The 24,773-nt window shown below is 42.8% G+C and overlaps 1 protein-coding gene across 1 annotated transcript in view; it reads left to right on the forward strand.

Moving 5' to 3' along the window:
- The window catches only part of SEL1L2 (SEL1L2 adaptor subunit of ERAD E3 ligase), a 103,263-nt gene extending 86,870 nt beyond the window's left edge, over positions 1 to 16,393 (forward strand). The window contains exons 16-18 of the mRNA XM_033937651.1: positions 2,169 to 2,341; positions 11,770 to 11,898; positions 16,260 to 16,393. Coding sequence (XP_033793542.1) covers positions 2,169 to 2,341; positions 11,770 to 11,898; positions 16,260 to 16,379 — 422 coding nt within the window. The 3' untranslated portion in view covers positions 16,380 to 16,393. The remainder of the gene's footprint in view (positions 1 to 2,168; positions 2,342 to 11,769; positions 11,899 to 16,259) is intronic.
- Positions 16,394 to 24,773: the final 8,380 nt, after the last annotated feature.

The raw sequence follows: 24,773 nt of genomic DNA on the forward strand, positions 1-24,773 counted from the left end.
TCAAAATGTTCTACCAACAATAAAATTTTAAAAGCACAAAGCACATTGTACGCAGAGAAAATGTTAATTATCATTTATATTCCGCGAGTTTTCAAAGAGGTCAAGGCAGATGACTTTATGCAATGTCACCTCAGTAACAACTATACAAAAATAGACAAATATACCCCCTCCTTTTTTATTAAACCGCGATAGCGTTTTTTAGTGCAGGGAGCTGCGCTGAATGCCCTACGCTGCTCTTGACGCTCCCTGCGCTAAAAACTGCTATTGCAGTTTAGTAAAAGGGGCCCATAGTGCAAAATATAGACAGCATATATAAATTCTCAAAACGGACACATTTTGATCACTAAATTGAAAATAAAATCATTTTTCCTACCTTTGTTTGGTAATTTCATCAGTCTCTGGTTGCACTTTATTCTTCTGACTATGCATCCAATATTTCTTCCCTTCTTTCAGCCTCCTGTATGCTTCCTCTCCTCCAGACTTCATTCCCTCCCCCAACTTTTTCTTTATTTCATCCTGTCCCCTTCTTTCTTTCTCTCTCCATGCCCCCTTTCTTTCTGTATGTCTGTCTTTCTCTCTCACTCCGTGCCCCATTTCTTTCTTTCACCCTGCCCCCTTCTTTCTTTCTCTCTCCATGCCCCCTTTCTTTCTCTATGTCTGTCTTTCTCTCTCTTTCCCCATGCCCCATTTTTTTCTTTCTTTTACCCTGCCCCCTTTCATTCTTTCTGGATCCCTGTACCCCCCCCTTGCTTTCTTTCTGGCTCCCTGGCTCCCTCCCCCCTTTCTTTCTTTCTCCCTTCCCTCCCCCATGCCACCGCCGCTACCACCACTATGCTGCCATCACTGCCAGGGAAAGGCTGCCACTGGCCATCGGAAACAGGCCGGCCCCGAATTCGCCCTCCTTCTTTTCCTGCGGGCCGACCAACTCTGGCTGCCCGACGTCAATTCTAACGTCGGAGAGGATGTTCCGGGCCAGCCAGGCAGTGATTGGCTGGCCCAGAACGTCCTCTCCGACATCAGAATTGACGTCGGACAGCTAGAGTTGCTCGGCTCGGGGAAGAGAAGCAGCAGGGAGGGAGAATTCGGCGCCAGCTTCTTTCTGTTGATGACAATGGCAGTCTTTCCCTGGCGGCAGCCTATTGCCCGGTAAGTGGCCAGCTGAACACCCCCTTGGGCCTTGCACCTGGGGTGGACCTCCCCCCCCACCCACCCACCCCATCCACCCCCCTTGGTACACCACTGGCTCCCACTTATGCACCTAGCTTATAGAATACTATAAGTTGCATGTACACATGCTATTACTCTATAATGGAATCTATCCTTAACAACAAATTATTGGCTGTAATTGCAGTTTTGTGCATAACTGCCTTTAGTCCAGGGGGCTCCAACCTTGGCCCTCACAAGGTTGGGTTTTCAGGATTTCCCAAATAAATATGCATGAGGTCTCTTTGCATACAATGGGAGCAGTGCATGCAAATAGATCTTATGCAAAGTCATTGGGGAAATACTGAAAACCTGACTGAATTACGTCCCTCAAGGACCAACGTTAGACAACACTGCTTTAGTCGGTATACTACAAGTCATAAGCTCAAATTCTAAAATGTATAACTCCAAGGGGGCATGGGCAGGTTAGGGGCATGTCAAGCAGATATGCTTGCGGGTTACAGAACAGTGTTTCTCAACTCGATCCTGAAGTACCCCATTGCCACTCAGGTTTTCAGGATATCCACATTGAATATGCATAAACTTGATTTGCATAGACTGCCTCCATTATATGCAAATGTCTTTCATGCATATTCATTGTGGATATCCTGAAAACCTGACTGGCAAGGGGGTACTCCAGTACCGAGTTGAGAAGCACTGTTACTAGCACGCAAATAGTCACCCTAATTGCCATTGTACACATATATAATCTGAACCTTTTAAAAATGACTCTTCATATAGTGTGTTTTTCCTTATAAATGCAAAGCATAGATGCCTTGTCTGGTTTAGCTGTCAGATATTTATTGCTAAATAGAATTCTAGGCAATGTAGTATGTAAAATGCCATTTTGTAGTCTAATGATTGTCTAGTGATAGATAAAGATGTATTCATATAAGAATACTACCACCACTTCTTAAAAACAATAAAAGTTATATATCTAAATTTTAAAAAAATATTTTCACTAGGAAATGCATTTGCCAGAGTTAAAATTGGAGATTACTACTTCTATGGAACTGGAACAAAGATAGATTATGCCAAAGCAGCAAATCATTACCGCCTTGCAAGCGAACAACACCACAGTGCTCAAGCCATATTCAATCTGGCATATATGTATGAGCATGGCTTGGGAATAGAAGAGGTAACCTGATCTGCATGCTATACAGTTATAGGAGACATGATAAATATTTCTAGTAAGCATTAACAGAAGTATAGAAATATATCTTTTTCCATTGATAAGCAAGATATGAGATACCCAAGTGTATGGTGTCATTGCACAACAGTGGGACAGAACAGCTCTCCCTGTTCAGAACAACTGTAAAATTATAGATGTGTGGCCCCTTCTACATAGTGGCCTCCTCAGTCCATCTTTTCTTTTTTTTTTTTCTGTGCTGGATGTGAAAACAGATCTTTCCCTATTCCTCTATTTTCTGATTGTATCTTTATTTGAATTTAGTAGAAGTAGCTCTGGTTTAAGCCAAAGGTGAGTACCTATATCCTGCCATTGAATTTATTTGGCTCGTGAAACCATAGGAAGTATACATAGAACATGCTATTAACTAGAGTTTGGGCAATTTAAAATTCTGTATTTCACAAATATTTTCAGAATAGGCACTATAGCAATTTGTTTCCATCATTTTTAGTTAAATTTTTACTGATTTATTATAGAAGGTCTATGGAGTTTTGTGCATGTCCAGTTTCAATATTATATAATGTTGCAGTCCATTAGGGATAGTACTGACATTCATGCGGCCCTCTGTATATTAATGTTGCCCTGTCTTCCTTTAGGCCATTCCTGTAGATGAAAGAAAAATCCAGAACTTAGACACCCACCACTTGCCTGGCTTCTGAGCAAAACCAGGCTAGCTGCAGGCAATGTGGTCTGGGAAGGCCCAACTTCATTGTCTTCCTGAACACTATGAGGTAGAGAAAGGGCTCCTGCAACAGAGTCCTGCTCACTCAGATGGAAGACAAGATATTTTCTGTATGGAGATCAATGGATGTTGCATATTTTAGTAGTTCCTCATATTCCAATATTTCATTTTATTTGTTCAACTTAGATTCCGTCCATCTTTTTTTAAAATCAAAGTTAAGTATAAATAAGCATACATAAATGAAAAAAAACCCAAAACCACATAAATCATACATATGAGAGTGTCCATTATTCAGCACAATGACATCAAAAGTCTAACTGCAAATTACAATGTCAGGATTTCCCTGCCCTGTTGCAGCTTTCAAAAGAGGCATTTTATCATAAAGCAGTCTTCTTGGATGTAGATGCACAGATCTGTACATAAGCCTGTATCTAAACCATCTTCTAATGGGGTACATAAGAACTACCATATTAGTACAGAGGTCTCCTCTAATCAGAAGATCGTCAAGCTGCTGCTGCTACGCACCCTGCATGGGTGGCATAAACCTTTTGGTAACAAAGTTAAAGAGACTGTAGATACTATTAAAGATTACTGTACTCCTTTTTTTTTTTTTCTAAAACAACTAAAACTTTGAGAATAGCCTTTTTGTTGGCTTGTTAGTGTATATTATTGACCTGGACATTGACCATGGATCCTACTGTCACTTAGCAGAGAATATGAAAAACATCATTATGAGGTATGGAACGAATGAATGAGTGTAGACACAAACAAAAAAGAAGTTTTCAGCTAGTTTGGGAGCCTTATTGTTCTACTCTCTCTCTAGAGCAGTGATTTCCAACCCTGTCCTGGAGGACCACCAGGCCAGTCGGGTTTTGGGGATAGCCCAAAAAAATAAAAATATATTTTAAAAAAGGTCTTTGATCTCCATTAACTGTGGGGGCCCCAGAGATTACATCTTTCTCTATTTGAACCACCACTTCTCAGTATTAAGGACCTCTCTACTCTGGGAAGTCTTTCATATCATTCTCCAGACAACCACAATTCCAGCAGTAGCTTTATACAAGGCCTTGTTAGAGTGAGAAGAGGCAACTGAAACCAACAACCACTGTGCAACCTAAACAGCCTTCCATCATTTTGATTCTGTTGTCTGCTTGCTTCCCATTTCTTTCACAAATACACATCCTGCTTTAATTGTCAGGGGCTGAGTGCAGGTCTGCAGAAGTGGCAGAAAACTCAGTATTATCAGATTAAAGTGTGTCATAGTCCTATGGAAGGTCCTTGCCTTCGTCTTAAGTGTCACAGAAGGTACACACTTTCTTAGCACCATGTTCAATAGTCTTCATGGATCTCACCCGGAACCTACTTACAGATACATGACTATGCCTAAGAATTTATGACTATGGGTGGTTCAAAGGTTCAGGCTTATATAATTTGCTTAACCGCTCAAGAACACGAAGTCCATTCAAGTGGGTTACAAACAATAAAATACAAGAAACAGGACAAGAAAAGGAAAGAAAGGTACAAAATATCTAGTCTCCCTTGCATCTTCCCCTGACCCCTGGTTGAAGAATAAAAAACCCAAGCCGTTGGCCCGGCAGATCAAGTAACTATGAATTCCAAAAATGCTTTCTGAAAAAAATAAGTCTTGAGAAGCTGCTTAAAGGTGAACAATAAAGAGGTAGCATGCAGGGCCTCTGGCAGCTGATTCCAGAGAGCCGGGTATACAACTGGTCACAAGGTATCCCTAGAGGTTGCAGTGGGAACCTGGCGGACAGATGGGACCAGCAATAAATGCTGCTGTGAGGAGCAAAAGGATCTCATAGGGGTGTATGATAGTATATTTACCATCCCCATTATTACAGGCCAAGGCAGATACGGTGATATCTCCCCCCAACCTAAAAAAAGCCGTTCCAGAAACCCTGCCAACCTCATCCCCATTCTTCCCTCTCCACAAACCCCCTCTCACAACACACTCAAATTGGCACTCATCAATGCAAGATCAGTCAACAACAAATCCTTCCTCCTACATGACCTCATTTGCGACAAGACTTGGGACGCCCTCATGATCACCGAAACCTGGCTCCAAGACAACGAGGGGATAACGCTAGGCGAACTATGTCCCCCAGGCTACCAGGCTCTAACCTGCTCGCGTACCTCTGGAAAAGGAGGTGGAGTGACTTCCATTATCAAAACCTCCGCCACACCAAAACTAATAAACTCCATCAACATTCCCTCCCTAGAAGCTATTGCGTTCACATTAGGCCACAAACAAAAAACCGCCCTCATACTCCTCTACAGAACCCCCAACTCCCCAGCAGATACCCTAGAAACCCTCCTCGAATTCATCACTGAACTAACCATCTCACACAAACACATGACAATCCTAGGAGATTTCAATTTCCCAGACTACCCCAACACCTCAGCACAAATTGACAACTTCCTCTCCTCCCTCTCCGACCTAGGATTCCACCAAACTATAACCACCCCCACTCACTCAGCAGGCAACATCTTAGACTTGCTTTTCACCCTCAGAGACCCAACGACAAAACCCCAGCAAACCTACACCTCCACACCTGTCCCATGGTCAGACCACCACCTCATTGAATTCGAACTCCCACTCGATACTGCCCTAATCCCACGTAAAGATTCCCCCCCCCCCACCCTACGTCAACTTCCTAACTCGGTCAACCCTCAAGATATGGCCGCAGGTATTCGCACCCTAAACGAATCCTATACCCAACATCCCCTATCAATTGACCTGGCAGCCGCCACATGGCACTCTAACATCCAATCCCTCTATAATAACCTGGTCCAGACAAAAACAACCCAAACAATCACCAACAAAGCACCTGCTCCCTGGTACACTAATGACCTCCGATCTATAAAACGATCCCTGAGGAAAGCAGAAAGGATCTGGGCCAAACATCCGAACATTGAAACCAAAACCCACTGGAAAAACATATCCACCACATACAAAGCTGCCATTCTAGAAGCAAAAAAGACCTACTACTCTCGTCTCCTACAACAAGCCCCTTCCAGATCAAAACAACTATTCACCCTCACCAACCATCTCTTCACCAACGCCCAAAGGAATAATCAAATCAACCAAACAGAACTCGATAGCGAAACTCTCTCGGACTTCTTCCAGTCCAAAATACAAAACATCCGAGCTAACCTCGACCTCAACACCAAACCCACTCCTACTCAGCTCCAACCAACTCCATATACCCCCCCTTCCGCCTCTCTCTCCCAATTTCATCTAGCCACTCATGCGGAGGTCCTCGAAACCCTGAGAGAACTCAAACCCTCCAACACCATCCTCGACCCCTGCCCGTCCAGCCTCCTGCTGGCTGCCGGAGACGCCATGGCAGAATCCATCCTCCCCATCATTAACACCTCTCTAACTACTGGAACTGTCCCCCTCAGCTGGAAATCAGCCATTATCAAGCCCACTCTCAAAAAACCCTCCCTTGATCCTAATGAACCTGGCAACTATCGCCCAGTCTCCAACCTCCCAATTGTCTCCAAACTCCTTGAACGAATTGTACTCCACCGCCTACACCCTTTCATTGAAGAACAAGCTGCCCTATCCCCAGTCCAATCTGGCTTCCGTAAGGGCCACAGCACAGAATCAGTTCTCATTGATTTCATCGACGACAGCTGGTCAATACTGGACAAAGGCAACGACGCCCTACTAGTCCTACTTGACCTTAGCGCTGCCTTCGACACAGTTGACCATCACCTACTCACATCTAGGCTCCACGACCTCGGAATCAAAGACACAGCCCTCCAATGGATCACCTCCTTCCTTCACCAAAGGACCCAAACAGTCCTACTAGGGACACATAAATCTAACCCTAAGCCTATCAAATATGGCGTTCCTCAAGGCGCCCTTCTATCCCCCCTTCTATTCAATCTCTACATCAAACCCGTCATCGATATAGCGCAAAAATATAAAATCAAAATCCACTCTTATGCAGATGACATCCAGCTGCTCCTCCCCTTAGGCGAAAATCGGCCATCCCAAATTGCTAACCTCGAACTCTGCCTCACTGACATGAAAACTTGGATGTCAAACAACAAGCTTCAACTTAACGCATCCAAAACCGAACTCCTATGGATCAGAAACAAAAACACCAAATACCTACGACCTACACTAACATGGGATTCCACTCGACTAACGGCAGCAGATCAAGTTCGCAGCCTGGGAGTAACCCTAGACGGACACCTATCCTTATCCAACCACATATCCCAAGTAGTCTCCACCTCCTTCTACTACCTTCGCCAACTGAAAAGAATCAAACCCTACATCTCCAAACCAGACCTCGCCCAACTCCTATACGCATATGTCCTCTCCAGAATGGATTATTGTAACTCGCTATTTAACGGACTAACCAAAAATAATATCAGACGCCTCCAACGGGTCCAAAATGCAGCCATCCGCCTCCTACACAACCTCAACTACCGCGATTCCATCTCCCCGGCACTCCATGCTGAACACTGGCTCCCAATTAGCCAACGCTGTACTTTCAAAGCCCTAACAATTGCCCACAAGAGAATCTACTCCACCACCCCCTCCTACATAAAATCCAAACTTCCCATCTACAACCCCACTCGCACCCTCCGCTCAAAGTCAGAGACACGCCTATGCGTCCCCCCCGGAAGATCCCTGCTCACAGAAACTGCCCACAAACGATCCTACAGCCACTTCATTCCACACCTCTGGAACCAACTTCCCCCCCAACTTAGACAACAGAACTCATTATTAGCATTCCGTAAATCGGTAAAGACCCTCCTCTTCAATTAAAGATCTCCTCTGTCTCTCCCCCCCTTAAGCCCCACCCTCCACTCTCCTATCTCCTTCCCGAAATTCCAGTATGACCCTCTCTTACTCTATCCACTAAAAATTTGCATCTATATGCTTATAACTTTCCGTAAATTAAACTACGGTATTTCCCCCTTCTCTCTCTCTGCTTAATCTCCCTGTATTCAATTCTCTCTAAAAACTATAAATCCAACCACTAAACCTGTTGTACTACTTATATGTCTAGTTACTCCGCACTGTGTATGTTCATTTGTAAACCGTTCTGAGCTATTGGGAGGACGGGATAAAAATCTAAATAAATAAATAAATAAAATATGCTGTGATAAACATGCTGGAATAGACTCTGCACAAGCTTGAAATACAAGAAGTTCCAGCTTAAAGAGTACCCAAAATTTGATAGGCAGCTCGTGTTTCATCCATAATAAAGTACATATCTGTCGTTTTGACAACAGTAAAAGTAATGGCCAGTCCTAATAGAGCAGCAAGCAGATGTCTGGAGTAGCCTGGTGGTCAGCACAGTGGATTGCAAAGAAGAGGACCTAGTTCCATATCCCACCCTAACCACTACATTTGTGGTGGAAAGTGTGAGCTCACCAAACCCTACTGTACTGATATACTGTATAGGTGATACCTACAGGCATAAGGGCTATAGGGATGATAGAGAGTTGGGTACAGTTGGTTTTGGGTGAGTTTTGGAGGGTTCCCCATACAATGTATGGGGGTTATGGTGGGATGTGTACCTGGGACTCTTCATGTGAAGTTCACTGTAGTTCCCCCTTGGATGCCCCACTGCTCTGCTAGGAAGTCTGTGTAGTCAGTGTACTAAAAATGCTGGTCCCTCCTATGTTCAAATGGCTTATTATGTATGTTTTTCATTTGGATGTTTTGTTTTTTAAAAATGGCCTTAAAAGATAGATGCACTATAGACAAGCACATCTAGAAATGTCCATTTAAAAAAAAAAAAAAAAAAATGGATGTTTTGGGGTTTCAAAATGGACATTTTTCCTACTCAATTTTTGGATGTACTGAACCTCACAAAACATTCAAGATCGGATTGAGACGTCATCAAAAATGGCCCACCACATTCAAGTTTGCTTTGTCTCAATAATCCAGTCTCATTAGGCCAGTCCATTACAGTGCTGACACACTCCCTTGTCCAAATGATCTGGATTTGGACATTTTGAACTTGAACGTTTTTGTAGTAGAAAATAACAAACAAAGTTAGATGTCCTAAAGTTGGACATGTGGAGGGGCATAATCAAAAAAAGTGTCTAAGTCCCCTTTTGGCCTAAGTCCCTAAACGTTCAACCCAGAAGCAGGGAAAGTGTCCATAACCAAAACAAACGTCCATGTTTTGATTTTGGCCTTCCTCTGCCTAAACGCCCAATCTCCACTACGTCTACAAGTACCCCCACAGCACGTCTACACTTTTTAGCCATAATGAAACAAAAACACGCCTAGGCCACAAACGTCCAAAAGAAGGGCTTTTAGGCGAAGGAGGAGCCAGTCCTTCGCCTAAAAGCTGGATTCTGTAACCGGTGTCTGTCAAAAACAACACTGGCTACAGAGTCCCCTCCCCCCACAACGATCCAGGCAGGAGGGTGCCCAAGCCCTCCTGCCATGTCAAACCGCGCCCCCCCCTCCCGACATCGGGGTAAGAGGGAGCTCAAGCCCTCTTGCTCTGCCGACTCCCCAACTCCCCGATACGATCGGGGCAAGAGGGAGCTCAAGCCCCCTTGCCCCCCCCCCCGACTCACCGACACGATCGGGGCAAGAGGGAGCTCAAGCCCTCTTGCCCCCCCGACTGCCCGACACGATTGGGGCAAAAGGGAGCCCAAGCCCTCTTGCCCCGCCGACTCCCCAACTCCCTGATAATATCGGGCCAGGACGGAGCCCAAGCCCTCCTGGCCCTGGCGACCCCCCCCTGCTAGTTGTTCGGGCCAGGAGGGAGCCTTTTGCACATGGTCGGGTTGGGCCCATGTGCCTCAGGCCCCGCCCCCAGGAGGGGCCTAAGGCTCCAGGGCCTATTCTGATTGGCCCAGGCGCCTTAGGCCCCACCAGTAGGTGGGGCTTTGGGACGGATGGGCCAATCCGGCCTCATTCCGTCGTTGGCTGCCTGCCGGACAGGCGGGTTTGGCTCCCGTCTGTCCGGCCAACTAAGCAAAGGTATGGGGAAGGGGAGTGGGGATGTCGTGGGGGTCGGCCAGGGGGGTCGCGGGTCGGCTGGGGGGGGCGGTCGGAGGTTCTTGGGGGGGCGGTCATTGGGGGGAGGGGGGTTTGCGTCGAGGGCAGGAGGGCCTGGGATCCCTCCTGCCCGTAATGTAGTGTGGGGTGGGGGTAGGGGGTCGCTGTGGCCAGGAGGGTTTGGGCTCCCTCCTGGCCCGATGTTGTCGGGGGGGCAGGATTGGCTGGGCCAGGAGGGTTTGGGCTCCCTCCTGGCCTGAACAACTAGCAGGGGGGGGGGGGTCGCTAGGGCCAGGAGGGCTTGGGCTCCCTCCTGGCCCGATATTGTCGGGGAGTTGGCGGGGCAAGAGGGCTTGGGCTCCCTCTTGCCCCGATATTGTCGGGGAGTTGGCGGGGCAAGAGGGCTTGGGCTCCCTCTTGCCCCGATCGTGTCAGGGAGTCGGGGGGACAAGAGGGCTTGACCTCCCTCTTGCCCCGATCGTGTCGGGGGTGCCGCGGTTGGCTGGGGCAAGAGGTCTTGAGCTCCCTCTTGCCACGATGTTGTGTGTGTGGGGGGGGGAGTGATGCATCGCGGCAGGAGAGATGCCTCATCTCCCCTAACGCGATGCCATCACTCTTCTACCTGAACTGCCGCGACCCGTTAGGTTGCCGGGCCGCTGAACTGATGGCGCCAACGGCCATCAGCTCAGCGGCCCATTTTTCGCTACTTAGACCTGGTTTTATTTCATCTAAGTGCCGACTAAACTGTATTGGTTATACCTGTTGTACGCCTAGGTGTAGGTCGGCCCACCTCCCGCCCTTTCCCCTCCTCTAAACACACCTCTTTTCTCTCTGTGCGTTTAGAGGCAGGGGAAAGGCCTAAGTTGTTTTTAGATACATCTAAAAACCAGCTTTGGTTATGGGTATTTGGACGATCAGGCTTTTTGATCGTCCAAGTAGCCATTTAGGACACTTTTTAGACGGGTTTTTTTTTTATTATTACCCCCATAGGGTCTATAGTTGATAAAAAAAAAAAAAATTTGGACATCTAACGTTTTTGCTGGTTTTCAAAATGGCTGTTTCTCCCCCTCCGACTCTGGATGTCTTGCGGGAAATGTCCAAAGTTGGGCTTAGATTTCCTATTGAAAATGTCCTTCTTTATCAAATCTGATCACTGTTATTAAGTGGCCCCAGCACCATTACCTGCTGCATCAAATCAAACACTCCACTAAGAACTAGGTCTAGAATTCTTTCCCTACTTGTTGGCTTCTGAACCTGCTCCTTCATACAGCTTGATTTCATCAAGGTATTTTACCTCCCTACAATTCCGTGATGTTACATTTACCCTGCCAATATTGGGTTAATTGATATCAGCAAATAAAGAAATTTCTTGTGTGTTAAATATATTGACTTTCAGTTGACTTATTTAAAATGTCACATCTTACATTGAGTGGATAGAACATTAGAGATAATACATTAAAGAGAAGAATACACCCCCAAAAGTTAAAGTGGTAACTAAAACGTTACTGCTCTTTAGTAAATAGCCATAACATTTACTGGACAATATAAATAAGAGTCAAATTGTTATGTGGAAAAACAAATAAATAACATGATTTATATCTTTTCTTCAATAATGACCTATTTATCCTGCAAAGTAACATTTAAGTTGCCTAATATTTCTAAGAAAGCATCAATTTTATTTTTCAGAACATTCCTTTGGCTAGAAGGTTGTATGAATTGGCTACAGAAGCAAGTCCAGAAGCATATGTACCTGTGTTTTTTGCACTAATAAAACTAGAAACTGCTCATCTATTTCAAAAAATGTTGCATTACAATGTAAGTAAAGTTCTTAGCATATTTGATTAGTGCCCACTAAGCTTTATTCTAAGGCAGGGGTAGGGAACTCCAGTCCTCGAGAGCCGTATTCCAGTCAGGTTTTCCCCAATGAATATGCATTGAAAGCAGTGCATGCACATAGATCTCATGCATATTCATTGGGGGAATCCTGAAAACCCGACTGGAATACGGCTCTCGAGGACCGGAGTTCCCTACCCCTGTTCTAAGGAATGCTCTCCCCCCCCCCTTAAACAAAGCTGAGCAGCAAAAGTCCTGAAGCCATTTAAATCCCTATGGGCTTTAGGGCAGTTACTGTAGCAGCAGCTGCTACTGCGGCTTTGTAAAAGAGGAGGGGGTGGGGGCCCTGTGTGTTTCACTTTTTACTGCGCATACTTTTAATATACTTATTATCACTGTCTCAAAAATACACACAGGATGTTTCACAAATTGATAGAAGTTCTGGGTGTCAAATAAAAAACTTCTATGTGTTCAGCAGGGCTTAATTTGCAGATAAAAAGGAAGTAGAACTGTGGAACCGGGAGAGGCTGGGGTGGACCAGGAGCAACAGAAGGCTGAACTAGGAAGTAGGGACTGTTCTCTGTTCTGCTCCAGTCTCGCCACTTTCCCTGCAGGTTATTTGGAAGGGAGAGGATAAAGCAGAATGCCCGTGCTGCACTGGAGTCTGAAAATAAGTTGTTGAACTGTCTTCCATACTGTTCCCCTACAAATTAAGCCCTGGTGTTCAGTATTTGACGCCCTCTTCCTTCATCCCCTTGATTCGGCATCGCTTTCCCTTTTCCTCCCCTCTTCCCCTTGCAGGTCCAGCACTTCTCTCCCTTTCCTCCAGCCTCCCCTCCTCTGTAGATCCAACACCTCTATGTTTTCCCTCCAACCCCCCTCCCATCGGCCCAGAACTTGTCTTCCTTTCCTCTAGGGCAGGGGTAGGGAACTCCAGTTCTCGAGAGCCGTATTCCAGTCAGGTTTTCAAGATTTCCCCAATGAATATGCATGAGATCTATTAGCATACAATGAAAGCAGTGCATGCATATAGATCTCATGCATATTCATTGGGGAAATCCTGAAAACCCAACTGGAATACGGCTCTCGAGGACTGGAGTTCCCTACCCCTACTCTAGGGTCCCCTCTTGCATGTCCAGTACCTCTCTCCCTTCCCTCCAATCTCCATAGCCCTGTGGGTCTAGCAGTTCTATTCCTTCCCTCCAGCCTCCATCCCAACCCCTGCAGATCCAGCACTTAGTCTTTTCCCTCCTGCCATGGTGTTTCAAATGTACATTACTGAGCTGCCCAATAGTGGCTCCCACAGGTCTGCTAAAGGGGCTTACCTCTGCCAGATCCCACCTTCGCAAAACAGTAAGTTGTAACAGAAGGCAGAGGGAATTGCTGTTGAACAGCTCAAAAATGTAAGGTAGAGGCACCACATCAGGAGGGATGAGAAAGAGACACAGAGATGCCATTTCAGAGCCTGCAGGACAAGGATGGGAGTGAAAGGAAGGAAGCAGTTTTTTTAAATTTTTATCATGAGACCAAGGCTTTTTACATTTCCTGTGAGTAAGTTTTGCTTCTACAACCACAATTTTTTTTTAAATTTCTGTTAACACGGATTTGCCAGAGTTTACCACGCCCCAATCCTCATGTCATTCTCTAATGTAGATTCCAAATTACAACTTTTCTATGCATCTATACTGGAAGACATTCAAACCTTTTACACTGATATTGAGGGACCTCAGTGTCATATGCCATAGGGAAGTCCATTTATGCTTAGATATAGTATCTTAGATATCATCTGCATTGATGTGATGGTGCTTTTCTACTATTTTAGTGTGGCTTAGAATTTGGTTTGTTTTTAAATCTGTACAACTACAATGAATAGCTATGAGCTTCAGACCAAGAAGTTTTGATTTAAATTCACACATAGTCAAAGAATCCATGGCATTGCCCCCTCACCACTGACTGACGTCACTGTACAGGGGTGATGAGTTAACATCTGCACAAGAGGATATACTTGAGTACACAATTGACCAATCTCTGCACGGAAGCCATCTTTGCTTCTCTTTCTGTGTAAGCATGAACTTCATTTCTGGTTATGGATGCAATCCTTTGAGACTAGCAGAAACATTCTTCCACAGTTCTTGCATTAAACCTGGTTGTAATCTGAGTTCAAACAGAGAAGAGGCACCTGTCAAAGTTCTAGATCTTTGTGTCATATTGTGGCCATGGTCGAAACCCAGATTTGGTCTGTGTTATGTTCCACAGGAAGGAGAAAAAATATATACAATCTGTCTGTCAGAATAGAAAAACAAAACTTAGGAGACTGAGAAGTCTACCACATGCAGGAATAGTTGTGCATACTGAGAATTTTGCAATAGTTTCTAAACTCGGGAAAAGCTGTTCTGTTCTAGCATCTTATGATGATGACACCCAGTTGTGTGCCTAATTCTATTTTGCCTTTCAGTCAAGAAATGTAAATATAAAATCCATCTTATATCATAGAGCAGACATCCTTGCTTGTATGTGATATGATATTTCAGTGTACTTTAGCAGTGTATTCAGCCCAGGGGGTACTCAAGGCCCTTTACCCTCATATCTACCATTTCTCCCCTCCCCTTCCAAGCATCAACCTCACCCCTCCTTTACCTCCTAAGCTTCATTTCTGTTTCACTGGTTTCAACAACCGCTAGTTGTAGCAGTATAACAAAGCTACTTATCTGTAGCAAGTGTACTCCAAGGACATCAGGCATATATATACTCACAAACAAGTGTCATTCAATGCAATCTGGTGCAGACACTGCTAAGTGTACTGTGTCTTTAAATCTTTGAGGCAGTGCTCCCATCGTGTACATGCAGGTGCCTTCCTATTTGACGTCGATGTGTAGGTGTACGGGACTGTCAGGACAGTTAAAAAAAAAAAGTCAAGAAGCCAACTAGAGGAGAAAGGTGGGTTATGAGAATATATGTCTGTTGACCTTGGAGAATACCTGCTACAGGTAACTTCATTTTCTCCAAGGGCAAGCAGGCATGATATTCTCACAAGTGGGACTCTCCAGCTGTCAGGATCATTTCTCCTGTAAAACTACTGTCCATATAAACATGTGCCTGGCATAAAAAAAAGGGCTAAAGTAAAAGTTGGTACTCAGACATTGAATAGATTTTGCAGAACTGCTTGCCCGAATCAGGTTCAGGTTTTATTGGCAATGTTGTATACCCAGTACCACCAAATTTTTACTGCTGTTAACAACTTAGATGCTGAAAAAGCCTTTGATAAGGTTGACTGGCAGTACCTTTTCAGTGCTGGTAGCGAGGAATAGTTTTTGCAAACTGTAAAACCTTTATATACATAAGAATAGCCTTACTGGGTCAGACCAATGGTCCATCAAGCCCAGTAGCCCATTATCATGGTGGCCAATCCAGGTCATTAATACCTGGCCAAAACCAAAAGAGTAGCAACATTCCATGCTACCGATCCAGCGCAAGCAGTGGCTTCCCCCATGTCTTTTCTCACTGAGAATGTCCTTATTAGTTAATGGTATAAAAACAGAGCCCTTTCTAATATTGAAGGGAATCTGTCAAGGCTGTCTTTTATGTCCATTATTTTTATTGTATCTGGAACCTTTCCTATGCTCTATTATAAAAAGATATTGATATCACTGGAATGTCCATTGGCATCACAGCTGTAAAAATACCAGCTTTCGTAGATGACATATTGTTAGTTCCCACAAATCCACAATATTCACTTTAAAAGCTTCTTCATTGTGTTGAGGAATATTTCGCTATTTAAGAACATAAGGGTTTACTCATAATTGCAGAAATTGGTGGCACTACAGTGCCAGAGTTATGTTAAGCTTAATTGGAAAGGTTGCTTTCCATTAACTTGGGCAGAGAGGTCCATAAAATATTTAGGAATCCCAATACTTCAGTATTATTTACCAATTTATCTGGTGTCTTTAGAGAGGCATGAAGTCATAGATTTGGACAAGCGACTGGGCAAGATTCTCACCTGTGAGCCTTTTTGGGCTTCTCTCATCAAAAGCTTAGAATGATTTGCTCAGTGCGTAATTAATCATCATTGTGATTTATTTTTGGGAACGCATTTGCTAAATTTATGAGAGTGTGAGGAAAGTGAGGCAGACTAGAGAATGGATAAGTATACCATTGTGCTTAAAGGGTTAATATGCAAACAATTCTAATATTAGCTACCTGGCTTCCTTGTTTGACACTGAGACAGATATATGAAAATGTTATTTCTGTTTGGAAATGTTTGAGTATCTTTTTCAACTTGCATAATAAAATATTTTTTGTATCACTAGCTTATAATATGACTATATCTTTTTTTCCCCCAACAGTTTACCGGAGCATGGAAACAGCTGTTTGTTGATAGAATACTAGGCTTTCAGTGGGATCTCTTATTAATGATGCTTATAACCATTGTGCTCACAATATTGTTTGTAACAAGATATATATAAAATGTGTGTATGCAAAAATGACTGAGTGCATTATACTGCAAAAATAATGTTCATATTCAGTTTTTAAATAATAAAATTAAATTCTAACCAGTTTTATCATCCTTCCAACAATTTTTTCCTAAGCCTCTTGCTAACTAAAATTGCCTTCTATTTAGAGGGGACTAAAGCCATTAGAACGTCCACCCAACCATTTTTTTGGCCCTAACAGGATTGTGGCTGCCACCAATAAACACACTATCCATTTGGGTAGTGTGCTGCATTTCCTTCACACTTACGCTCAGAGAAACTTGAATCTTGAGGATCACTTCATAGCTCACATCACAGTTATGATGATATCGGTACCTCATATGAGGTCACCCTTCATGGAAGAATCTGTAGAGCTACAACAATGACTTTTGTTCATATATTTATATTCTGTTAATATTTAGAATAAACTTCTGACATGACAGTAGGTCTGACCATTCAGTCCTCCAGAATTTCGTTGGGGATTAAGAATATCTCCTTCCCCTCCCCCTGGCCCATTCCTTTTCTATTCCAGTCTGCCTTCCTAAATAAATGAACTAAAAGAGAAAATATAAAAAGGGTACATGCCACTCAAAAGATGTTTCTATTTGTCTTTTGCGTACCTTAATACTATTTTCTATTGAAATCAGCCTATAGGTAGGGATTCCCATACTATAACAACTTGCTATCTTTTTTTTTTTTTTTTTTTTTAAATTCTTTATTCATGATGGAAGTGAAAATGAACAACTTGCTATCTTGCTTGTTCTCAGAGAACACCTGTTACAGGTAAATAGCTTGGTTTTCTGTTCTTGAATTGAATGCAATGAAATAACAAATATACACATAATTTTGTCATTTGAATCCCTCATCTCATTTTATGCTATGATATGCAGTAAGAAATTTCCTTATTCCACCTAATAAGAGGTCATCACAAAGGTATTCAATATTTTAACTTTTTTAAAAATTCTTTTTTGGAAGTAAACAGGGACCTAACTGTTATCTGCTACAAGTGTATTTTGTTAGATCTTGTTTTCATGGATTGATTTTTATAAATGGCTTAAAATTCACCAAATATCAGAAATACCATGTTCAGATCATCAAGTAGTATATTTTTCTGTACAAACTTGTCCAATTGATGGCGCCCCGACATAAAGTTATGTTATCCCTTAGGAAACATTATGAAATTTCTGATTTAAAGTCAGAATTAATTTCTTATTTGAAGCCTTTTGATTCTTGTGATATTTCCCAAGTTGCTTATATATGGAACTCTGTTCTTTGTAACTCTCTTGAAACAGTTGCTCCTTTCAAATCATGCCATCCAAAAAGAATATATAAGGCTCCATAGTTTAAAAAAGGGAGTTTAGAATGTGAGTGACCACAGAGAAAGTATCCATCCAGAATTACTTTGGAGTATTACAACTTAAAACTTCAGTTATATTAAACCATTTTATTGAATCTGCTCCAAGTCAATCAAAGGAAATTTTTTCAGGTTGTCTCTAGACTTATGGCTCCTAGAAATTTTAATGTGTCATGTGATTTGATTTTGGGTAGTCGGGACTTTGCGAAAAGCTTTTCAGATAAAATTGCATAGCAATACGAGAGACTTTAACAAGATGCACTGCCACTTGAACAAATGTTAGCCTTAACAGCTGGCTCTCAATAGAATAGTTTTCAAACTATTTCTACTCGGCAAGTTCTTTAAGTGTTTGACTGTGAAAAATTCCTACTGTGTGCTTGATCATTGTCCTCCTTTGGTTTTGAAAGCTATGAAGAATCTAGTTGCAGAAAAGTTTGTCTATATAGTTAAGAAATTGCTGATTGAAGGCTCTTTACCAGACTCACTAAAAATGGCAACTATAACACCTTTGTTGAAAAACCACTTGCCAGATGTGAATCAGATAGATAATTATAGACCAATCTCATCTTTGCCTATGGTCTATAATCAACTGGTTGAATTTTTATAATAATTTTTAAATAATTTGTTAGATAATCCGGTGGCATTATCCTATGACACCGTATTGTTTGGCATGTAAATGAGGGCTAAAAGCCAAATATCCTCTAATAACAATAAGCTTCTACTCATTATGATAGGGGTTGCCATACAACAAATTATGAATAATTGGAAAAATTGGGATAGGCTGAATTATAACTTTTGGTGGAATTCTTTGTGTCACATATTCAAAATGGAAAGAATAATTGTCATGCAGCAGGGAAATTTTAAGAAATTTCAGGTTATTTGAGAGCCATTAACAAGATACTGTAAAGATTGAAATTACTGCATAAAATAAATATTAATTTTTTCCCTTTTGTTCATACATGTCCAGGGTGGGATGGGGGGGAATATTTTATGATTTCCTTTGCTTATGAACAACTGTTAGGTATAAGGGAGGGGGGATATTTGATGCGAGTTAGAATTTGATGATATGTTAAGTGATGTTAAAGTATAAATAACTGTATTATATGTTATACTTATTGTGAGTTTTAAAAATGAATAAAGATTAATTTAAAAAAAACAAAAACTGGTTGAATTTTTAGATGCTCGGGAGATTTCTTGATATAAACCAGAATGGTTTCTGTAATTTGCACAATACAGAAACACTTATCTTTTGGGGATAATATTAGAGTCAGATTTGCTAATGACCATTATTATTTTTGTTGTGATATTTCAGCTGCTTTTGATATAATAAGCCATACTATTCTTTTGAATCACCTGCAATCAATTGGTATTATAGTTCGTGTGTAAAGATGGTTCACTTCATTTTTCTACAATAGAAAATTCTGTATAAACATAGGTCGTTAGATCATATGATTTTGATTGCTTAACTGGAGTACCTCATGGTTCCACCCTTTTGGCATTACCATTCAATTTTTCTTTTTTACTTCTATTATATAAATAAGAACATAAGAATTGCTACTGCTGGGTCAGACCAGTGGTCCATCGTGCCCAACAATCCGCTCACATGGTGGCCATTAGGTCAAAGACCAGTGCCCTATTTGAGCCTAGCCTGCCTTGCATATGTTCTGTTCCAGTAGGAACTTATCCAACCTTGTCTTGAATCCCTGAAGGGTGCTTTCCCCTATAGCAGCCTCCGGAAGAGCATTCCAGATTTCTACCACTCTCTGGGTGAAGAAGAACATCCTTATATTTGTACGGAATCTTTTCCCTTCTAACTTTAGCGAGTGCCCTCTCGTTCTCTTCACCTCTGAGAGGGTGAACAGTCTCTCTTTCTCTACTAAGTCAATTCCCTTCAATATCTTGAATGTTTCGATCATGTCCCCTTTCAGTCTTCTCTTCTCAATAGAAGTTTGGATATTTCCTTTTGAATATATACAGATTCTCGGTTTTTGGTAAAAATTGAAAATTCTGTTACTGTAATGTTTAATAATTTACATCTTGACCTGAAAATGATTGATCAGTGATTAAAGGGTAATGATTTGAAACTCGGTATGCTAACTAAGATTTTGCCATTGTCTTATTATATTTCATCTAATATTCTTCAGCATCGCTACCCTCATGTCACCCCTCTCCTTAAATCACTTCACTGGCTCCCTATCCGACTTCCCATACAGTTCAAGCTCAGTACTGACCTATAAGTGTGTTCATTCTGCTGCCCCTCAATATCTCTCCTCTCTTCTCTCTCCTTATACACCTCCCACTGAACTATGTTCCTCAGATAAGCTGCTCTTAGCTGTACCCGTCTCCTCCACTACCAATTCCAGACTTTGCTCCTTTCATCTATCTGCCCCCTATGACTGGAATTAATTACCTGAGTTTGTCCACCAAGCCCCTTTCCCTTACCTTGTTTAAAAGTAGACTGAAAACCCACCTTTTGATATAGCCTTCAATCCATAACCCTATTCCCCACTGTTCACCAACCCAGCCATCACATTAATGTTTTTCCTTAACTGTATCCATGACATCTTCTTTGTCTATCTTACCTGTTTATTGTAAACTCTTTCGAGCAGGAACTATCTTCTTTATGACTCTATACAGTACTGCGTATGTCTGGTAGGGCTATAGAAAGTGTTCCCCCAGTTGTTCGAAGTTGGTGGTTTGCGGTCCCGGTCATTCGTGGTATTTTTCAACCGCGAACCGCCAACAAGGAGAGGGCAGCGGGAGAGGCAGGAGAGAGCAGCCGGAGCACCGCGACTGCAGGAAATCACTCGCGGTTCGCTTCGACCACCTCTTCCTGCACGAAGTCGGGCCTTATCCAATCAGGAGCTGCTTTGATATGCAGCTCCTAATTAGATAAGGCCCGACTTCGTGCAGGAAGAGGCGGTTGGAGTGAACTGCAAGTGATTTCCTGCACTCGCGGCGCTATGGCTGCTCTCCTGCTGCCCTCTCCCGCTGCCCGCTTCAGGCTCCCCCATGAAAAAACGTATTTGCAGTTTTTCGAGATTAGCAGGGGTTCCTGGAACGGAACCCCCGCAAATCTCGGGGGAGCACTGTAATAGTAATAGCAGTAATTTTTCATAATGGGTGGCATGATACTTGAAATTGTTCATAAATTGCAGAATCTAGGATATATTTTTGATACTAGCTTAACTATGAAATATCAGGTTGCTAAAGTTGTTAGTTTTGGTCTTCTCTAAAATTAGGCTTATTAGATGGTTGAAAGATTTTAAATCCCTCTAATTTTAGGGTGGTGGTACAAAATATAGTAGTACCTCAGAATCCAAACGCCCCAGAACTCAAACAACTTCGAATCCAAACTATTTTTTAAAATTAAATTTTGCCCCGGAATCCGAACGCTGCTTTGGAATCCGAAATGTATGGGAACTGCAAGCATTGCTCAGCTCAAAGCTTCCCCTCTGATGCAGCTTCCTGTTTCCGCCTGGGCAGTTCGCGTCAAGAGGGAAGCTTTGGGCTGAGCACCGCTTGTACTTGCCGATCTTGCTGCCTATGCTGGCGGGGACCCAATCTTGCTGTTTATGCCGGTTGGCGGAGCCCAATCTTGCTGTCTATGCTGGTTGGGGGGCCCGATCTTGCTGTCTATGCCAGTTGGGGGGCCCGATCTTGCTGACTATGCTGGTGGGGGCCCGATCTTGCTGTCTATGCCGATTGGGGGACCTAATATTGCTGTCTATGCCAGTTGGGGGGCCCAATCTTGCTGTCTATGCCACAGCGCATTGTTCTTACACAGCTCTCAGGCCATCTATATTAGCCATGTGTCCAGTGGAAAATAAGAGCAAAAGGAAAGCTGTTAGAGCTACAATTGAAGTTAGGAAAGAGCTTATGGCTGAGCATGAAAGCTGTATACGTGTGGTTGATATCGCTACTATGTTTGGGATGCCTAAAACGACTATGTGTACGATTTTGAAAAATAAAGAAGCTATCAAAGCAGCTGATGTGGCCTAAGGGGTTACTACACTGACCTCTAGGAGATCAAAAAGTATGGAAGAGATGGAAAAACTGCTCTGTATTTGGATTAATGAAAGACAACTTGCTGGTGATGCGATTTCTGAGAAATAATTTGTGAGAAAGCCTAGGTTCTTCACGATGATCTAGTGAAAGGCCTGCCTGATACTACTGATGAAAAGGAGAAGTTTAAAGCCAGTAGAGGGTGGATCGAGAACTTTAAGAAAAGGACTGGGATCCATAGCATTGTTAAGCATTGGGAGGCAGCCAGTTCCAATTTGGAAGCAGCTGAAAAGTTTGTAAAGGAGTTTAAGGAGTTTGTGATCAGTGAGGGCTATGTTTCGAACCAAATGTTCAATTGTGACAAAGCTGGCCTCTTTTGAAAAAAGATGCCCAGGCGAACATACATCTCAAACGAAGAAAAGTTTGTACCAGGCCATAAGCCAATGAAAGACCTCCTTACTCTGTTGGTGTGTTGTAATGCTAGTGGGGACTGCAAGATCAAACGGAACTGAGTCTCCGAGAGTTCTGGAAGGATCACTACAATATCCTCCATTGCCTAAGAATCATTAAGAAAGCCCTTGTTAACAGGTGTGTTAGCTTATTCAATGATAACATTTAGAAAAGTTCAAAAAGGTCATCATCATACCACTTTGGAACATTGGTTCGCAAAAGACACCACAACAATGCAGACACCTGAACCACCTGATGCCAACATGGAAGTTGACCCCAAGCACCTTGGAACTCGAACGGGGGTTCTGAAACGGATTAAGTTCGGATTCTTAGGTACCACTGTATAATTTTTTTGTGTCTTGTTTATTGTAACAGTTTGTTGCTGTATTTATTTTAGAATTGTCTAGACACTCATATTACACCCATTCTAAAAATACTTTCATTGCCTACTGATACAAGAGAGGATAAAATTTTAAGATTTTATGTGGTTTATGAGGTTTTCAATGCACCTCAAATGATCTCACCCATTATCATTTCAAGTTTATGACTATCAAGCTGCCAGACCATTGCGCTCTTCTAGTTAGGGTTTGCTTGAGGTTCATTCTTTGAATTCATTTAGACTAGAAGCACATGGAAAAGCTATGGGGTTCATAATCAAAAAAAAAAATCTAAAAAAGTGTCCTATATGGCTACTTGGACGATCAAAAAGCCTGATCGTCCAAGTACCCATAACTAAAGCTGGTTTTTAGACGTAACTAAAACCATCTTAGGCCTTTCCCCTGCCTATAAACAGAGAGAGAAAAGAGGCGTGTTTAGAGGAGGGGAAAGGGCGGGCGATGGGCGGGAGGTGGGCCGACCTACACCTAGGCATGCAGCAGGTATAACCAAAACCCTAGGAAGGTTGCCTAGTCGGCACTTATACCTTTTTGACTTAGACAAAGTCAAAACAGGTCTAAGTGCTGAAAAAGGGGTCACTGAGCTGATGGCTCCCTCCTGCCCTGATGTTGTCGCGGGGTGCCGCGGGTGCCTGGGGCAGGAGGGCTTGGGTTCCCTCCTGCCCTGATGTCAGGGGGGAAGGGGTTGATTCTGTAACCGGTGTTGTTTTTGACAAGACACCGGTTAAAGACTCCAGCTTTTAGGTGAAGGACTGGCTCCTCCTTCGCCTAAAAGCCCTTGTGTTGGACGTTTTGGGCTTAGGCGTTTTTTTGGTTCATTATGGGGTATAAGTGTAGACGTCGTTTGGGTACAAGTGTAGACGTAGTGGGGGTCTGGGCGTTTAAACAGTTGAATGTAGAGGCAGGCCATTATCAAAACAAGGACGTTTGTTTTGGTTATGGACACTTTCCCTGCTTCTGCTTTCAACGTTTAAGGCCTTAGGCCAAAAAGGGACTTAGACGGTTTTTTTGATTATGCCCCTCCACGTTTGAAGAAATGGGTCCTAAGCTCTGGAATGAGTTACCAGCATTTTTTGGGAAAATTATTTATTTTTCTCGGTTCAAGAAGGAGCTTAAGAGAATTCTATTTGTACTATCATTTGGTAGTGTAGTTTAGTGATCAATGTAGTTTGGTTTCTTTTATTGGTATGATGGTCTGGTTTAGTGGTAGGCTTAAAAGAACATAAGAATTGCCATACTGGGACAGACCAAAGATCCATCAAGCTTATCATCCTGTTTCCAACAGTTGCTAATTCAGGTCCCAAGTACCTAGCTAAATCCCAAGTAGTACAACAGATTTTAAGTTGCTTATCCTAGGAATAAGCGCAGATTTCTCCAAGCCATCTCAATAATAGCCTATGAACTTCTCTTTTAGGAGTAATTTAGTGCATCAGCAAGATAAACTAATTATTTGGATGCTTTATAATTACATTTTATTGGCATGTATTGTATAACGCCCAGAATTTTGGATGGAGCGGGATATAAATCTGAAAAATAAATAAATAAGCTTTGTCAAATTTTGACATTTATGATTCAATGATGATAATTAGGACAATCAACTTTTCAAACCAGCATTAGAAGAGGCTGAAACAATATAGAGACAGTAAGTGCAACCTGTCTATAGCACAATTTGAAATCATAGGCAAGGGTGCCAAAGTGCAAATCTGCAAAGCTGCAACCAGTTTTGATTGTCAGGATATGCCTAACAAATATTGATATTTGCATACAACGGAAGCAATGATACAAATATCTCTCTCATGCCTACTGGGACAGGGAAAAGCCCACAGATAGTAAAATACCTGAGCTACAGTTTAAGCCAAGCCCTGTCACTGCAGAAAAGCCCAGTAGCAATACTAACCATATTAAGCACACTTATTTGTCCTTAAGGGAGAAGCCTGTGAAATATCAGGTGATTCCAAAGCCCACTAGCCCTGGTAAGTAGAAAGCACAGATAGGGGGGGGGGGGGGGGGTGGAAGTAGCTTCACCTGATAATACCACGTGGAAAACATTAGCAAAGGCAAGCAGGCTGATCAAGGCTTAGCCAAACAGTGCCCTAGCTAGATCTGCAGCTGTAGGTAAAATGAGAGCCTTGAACCCAGAGAGAGGAGGGACAGCACGAGCATCAACCGCTAACAGCAAAACAG

Source organism: Geotrypetes seraphini, chromosome 3 (genome assembly GCF_902459505.1).
Source record: "Geotrypetes seraphini chromosome 3, aGeoSer1.1, whole genome shotgun sequence".
NCBI classification, from domain to species: domain Eukaryota; kingdom Metazoa; phylum Chordata; class Amphibia; order Gymnophiona; family Dermophiidae; genus Geotrypetes; species Geotrypetes seraphini.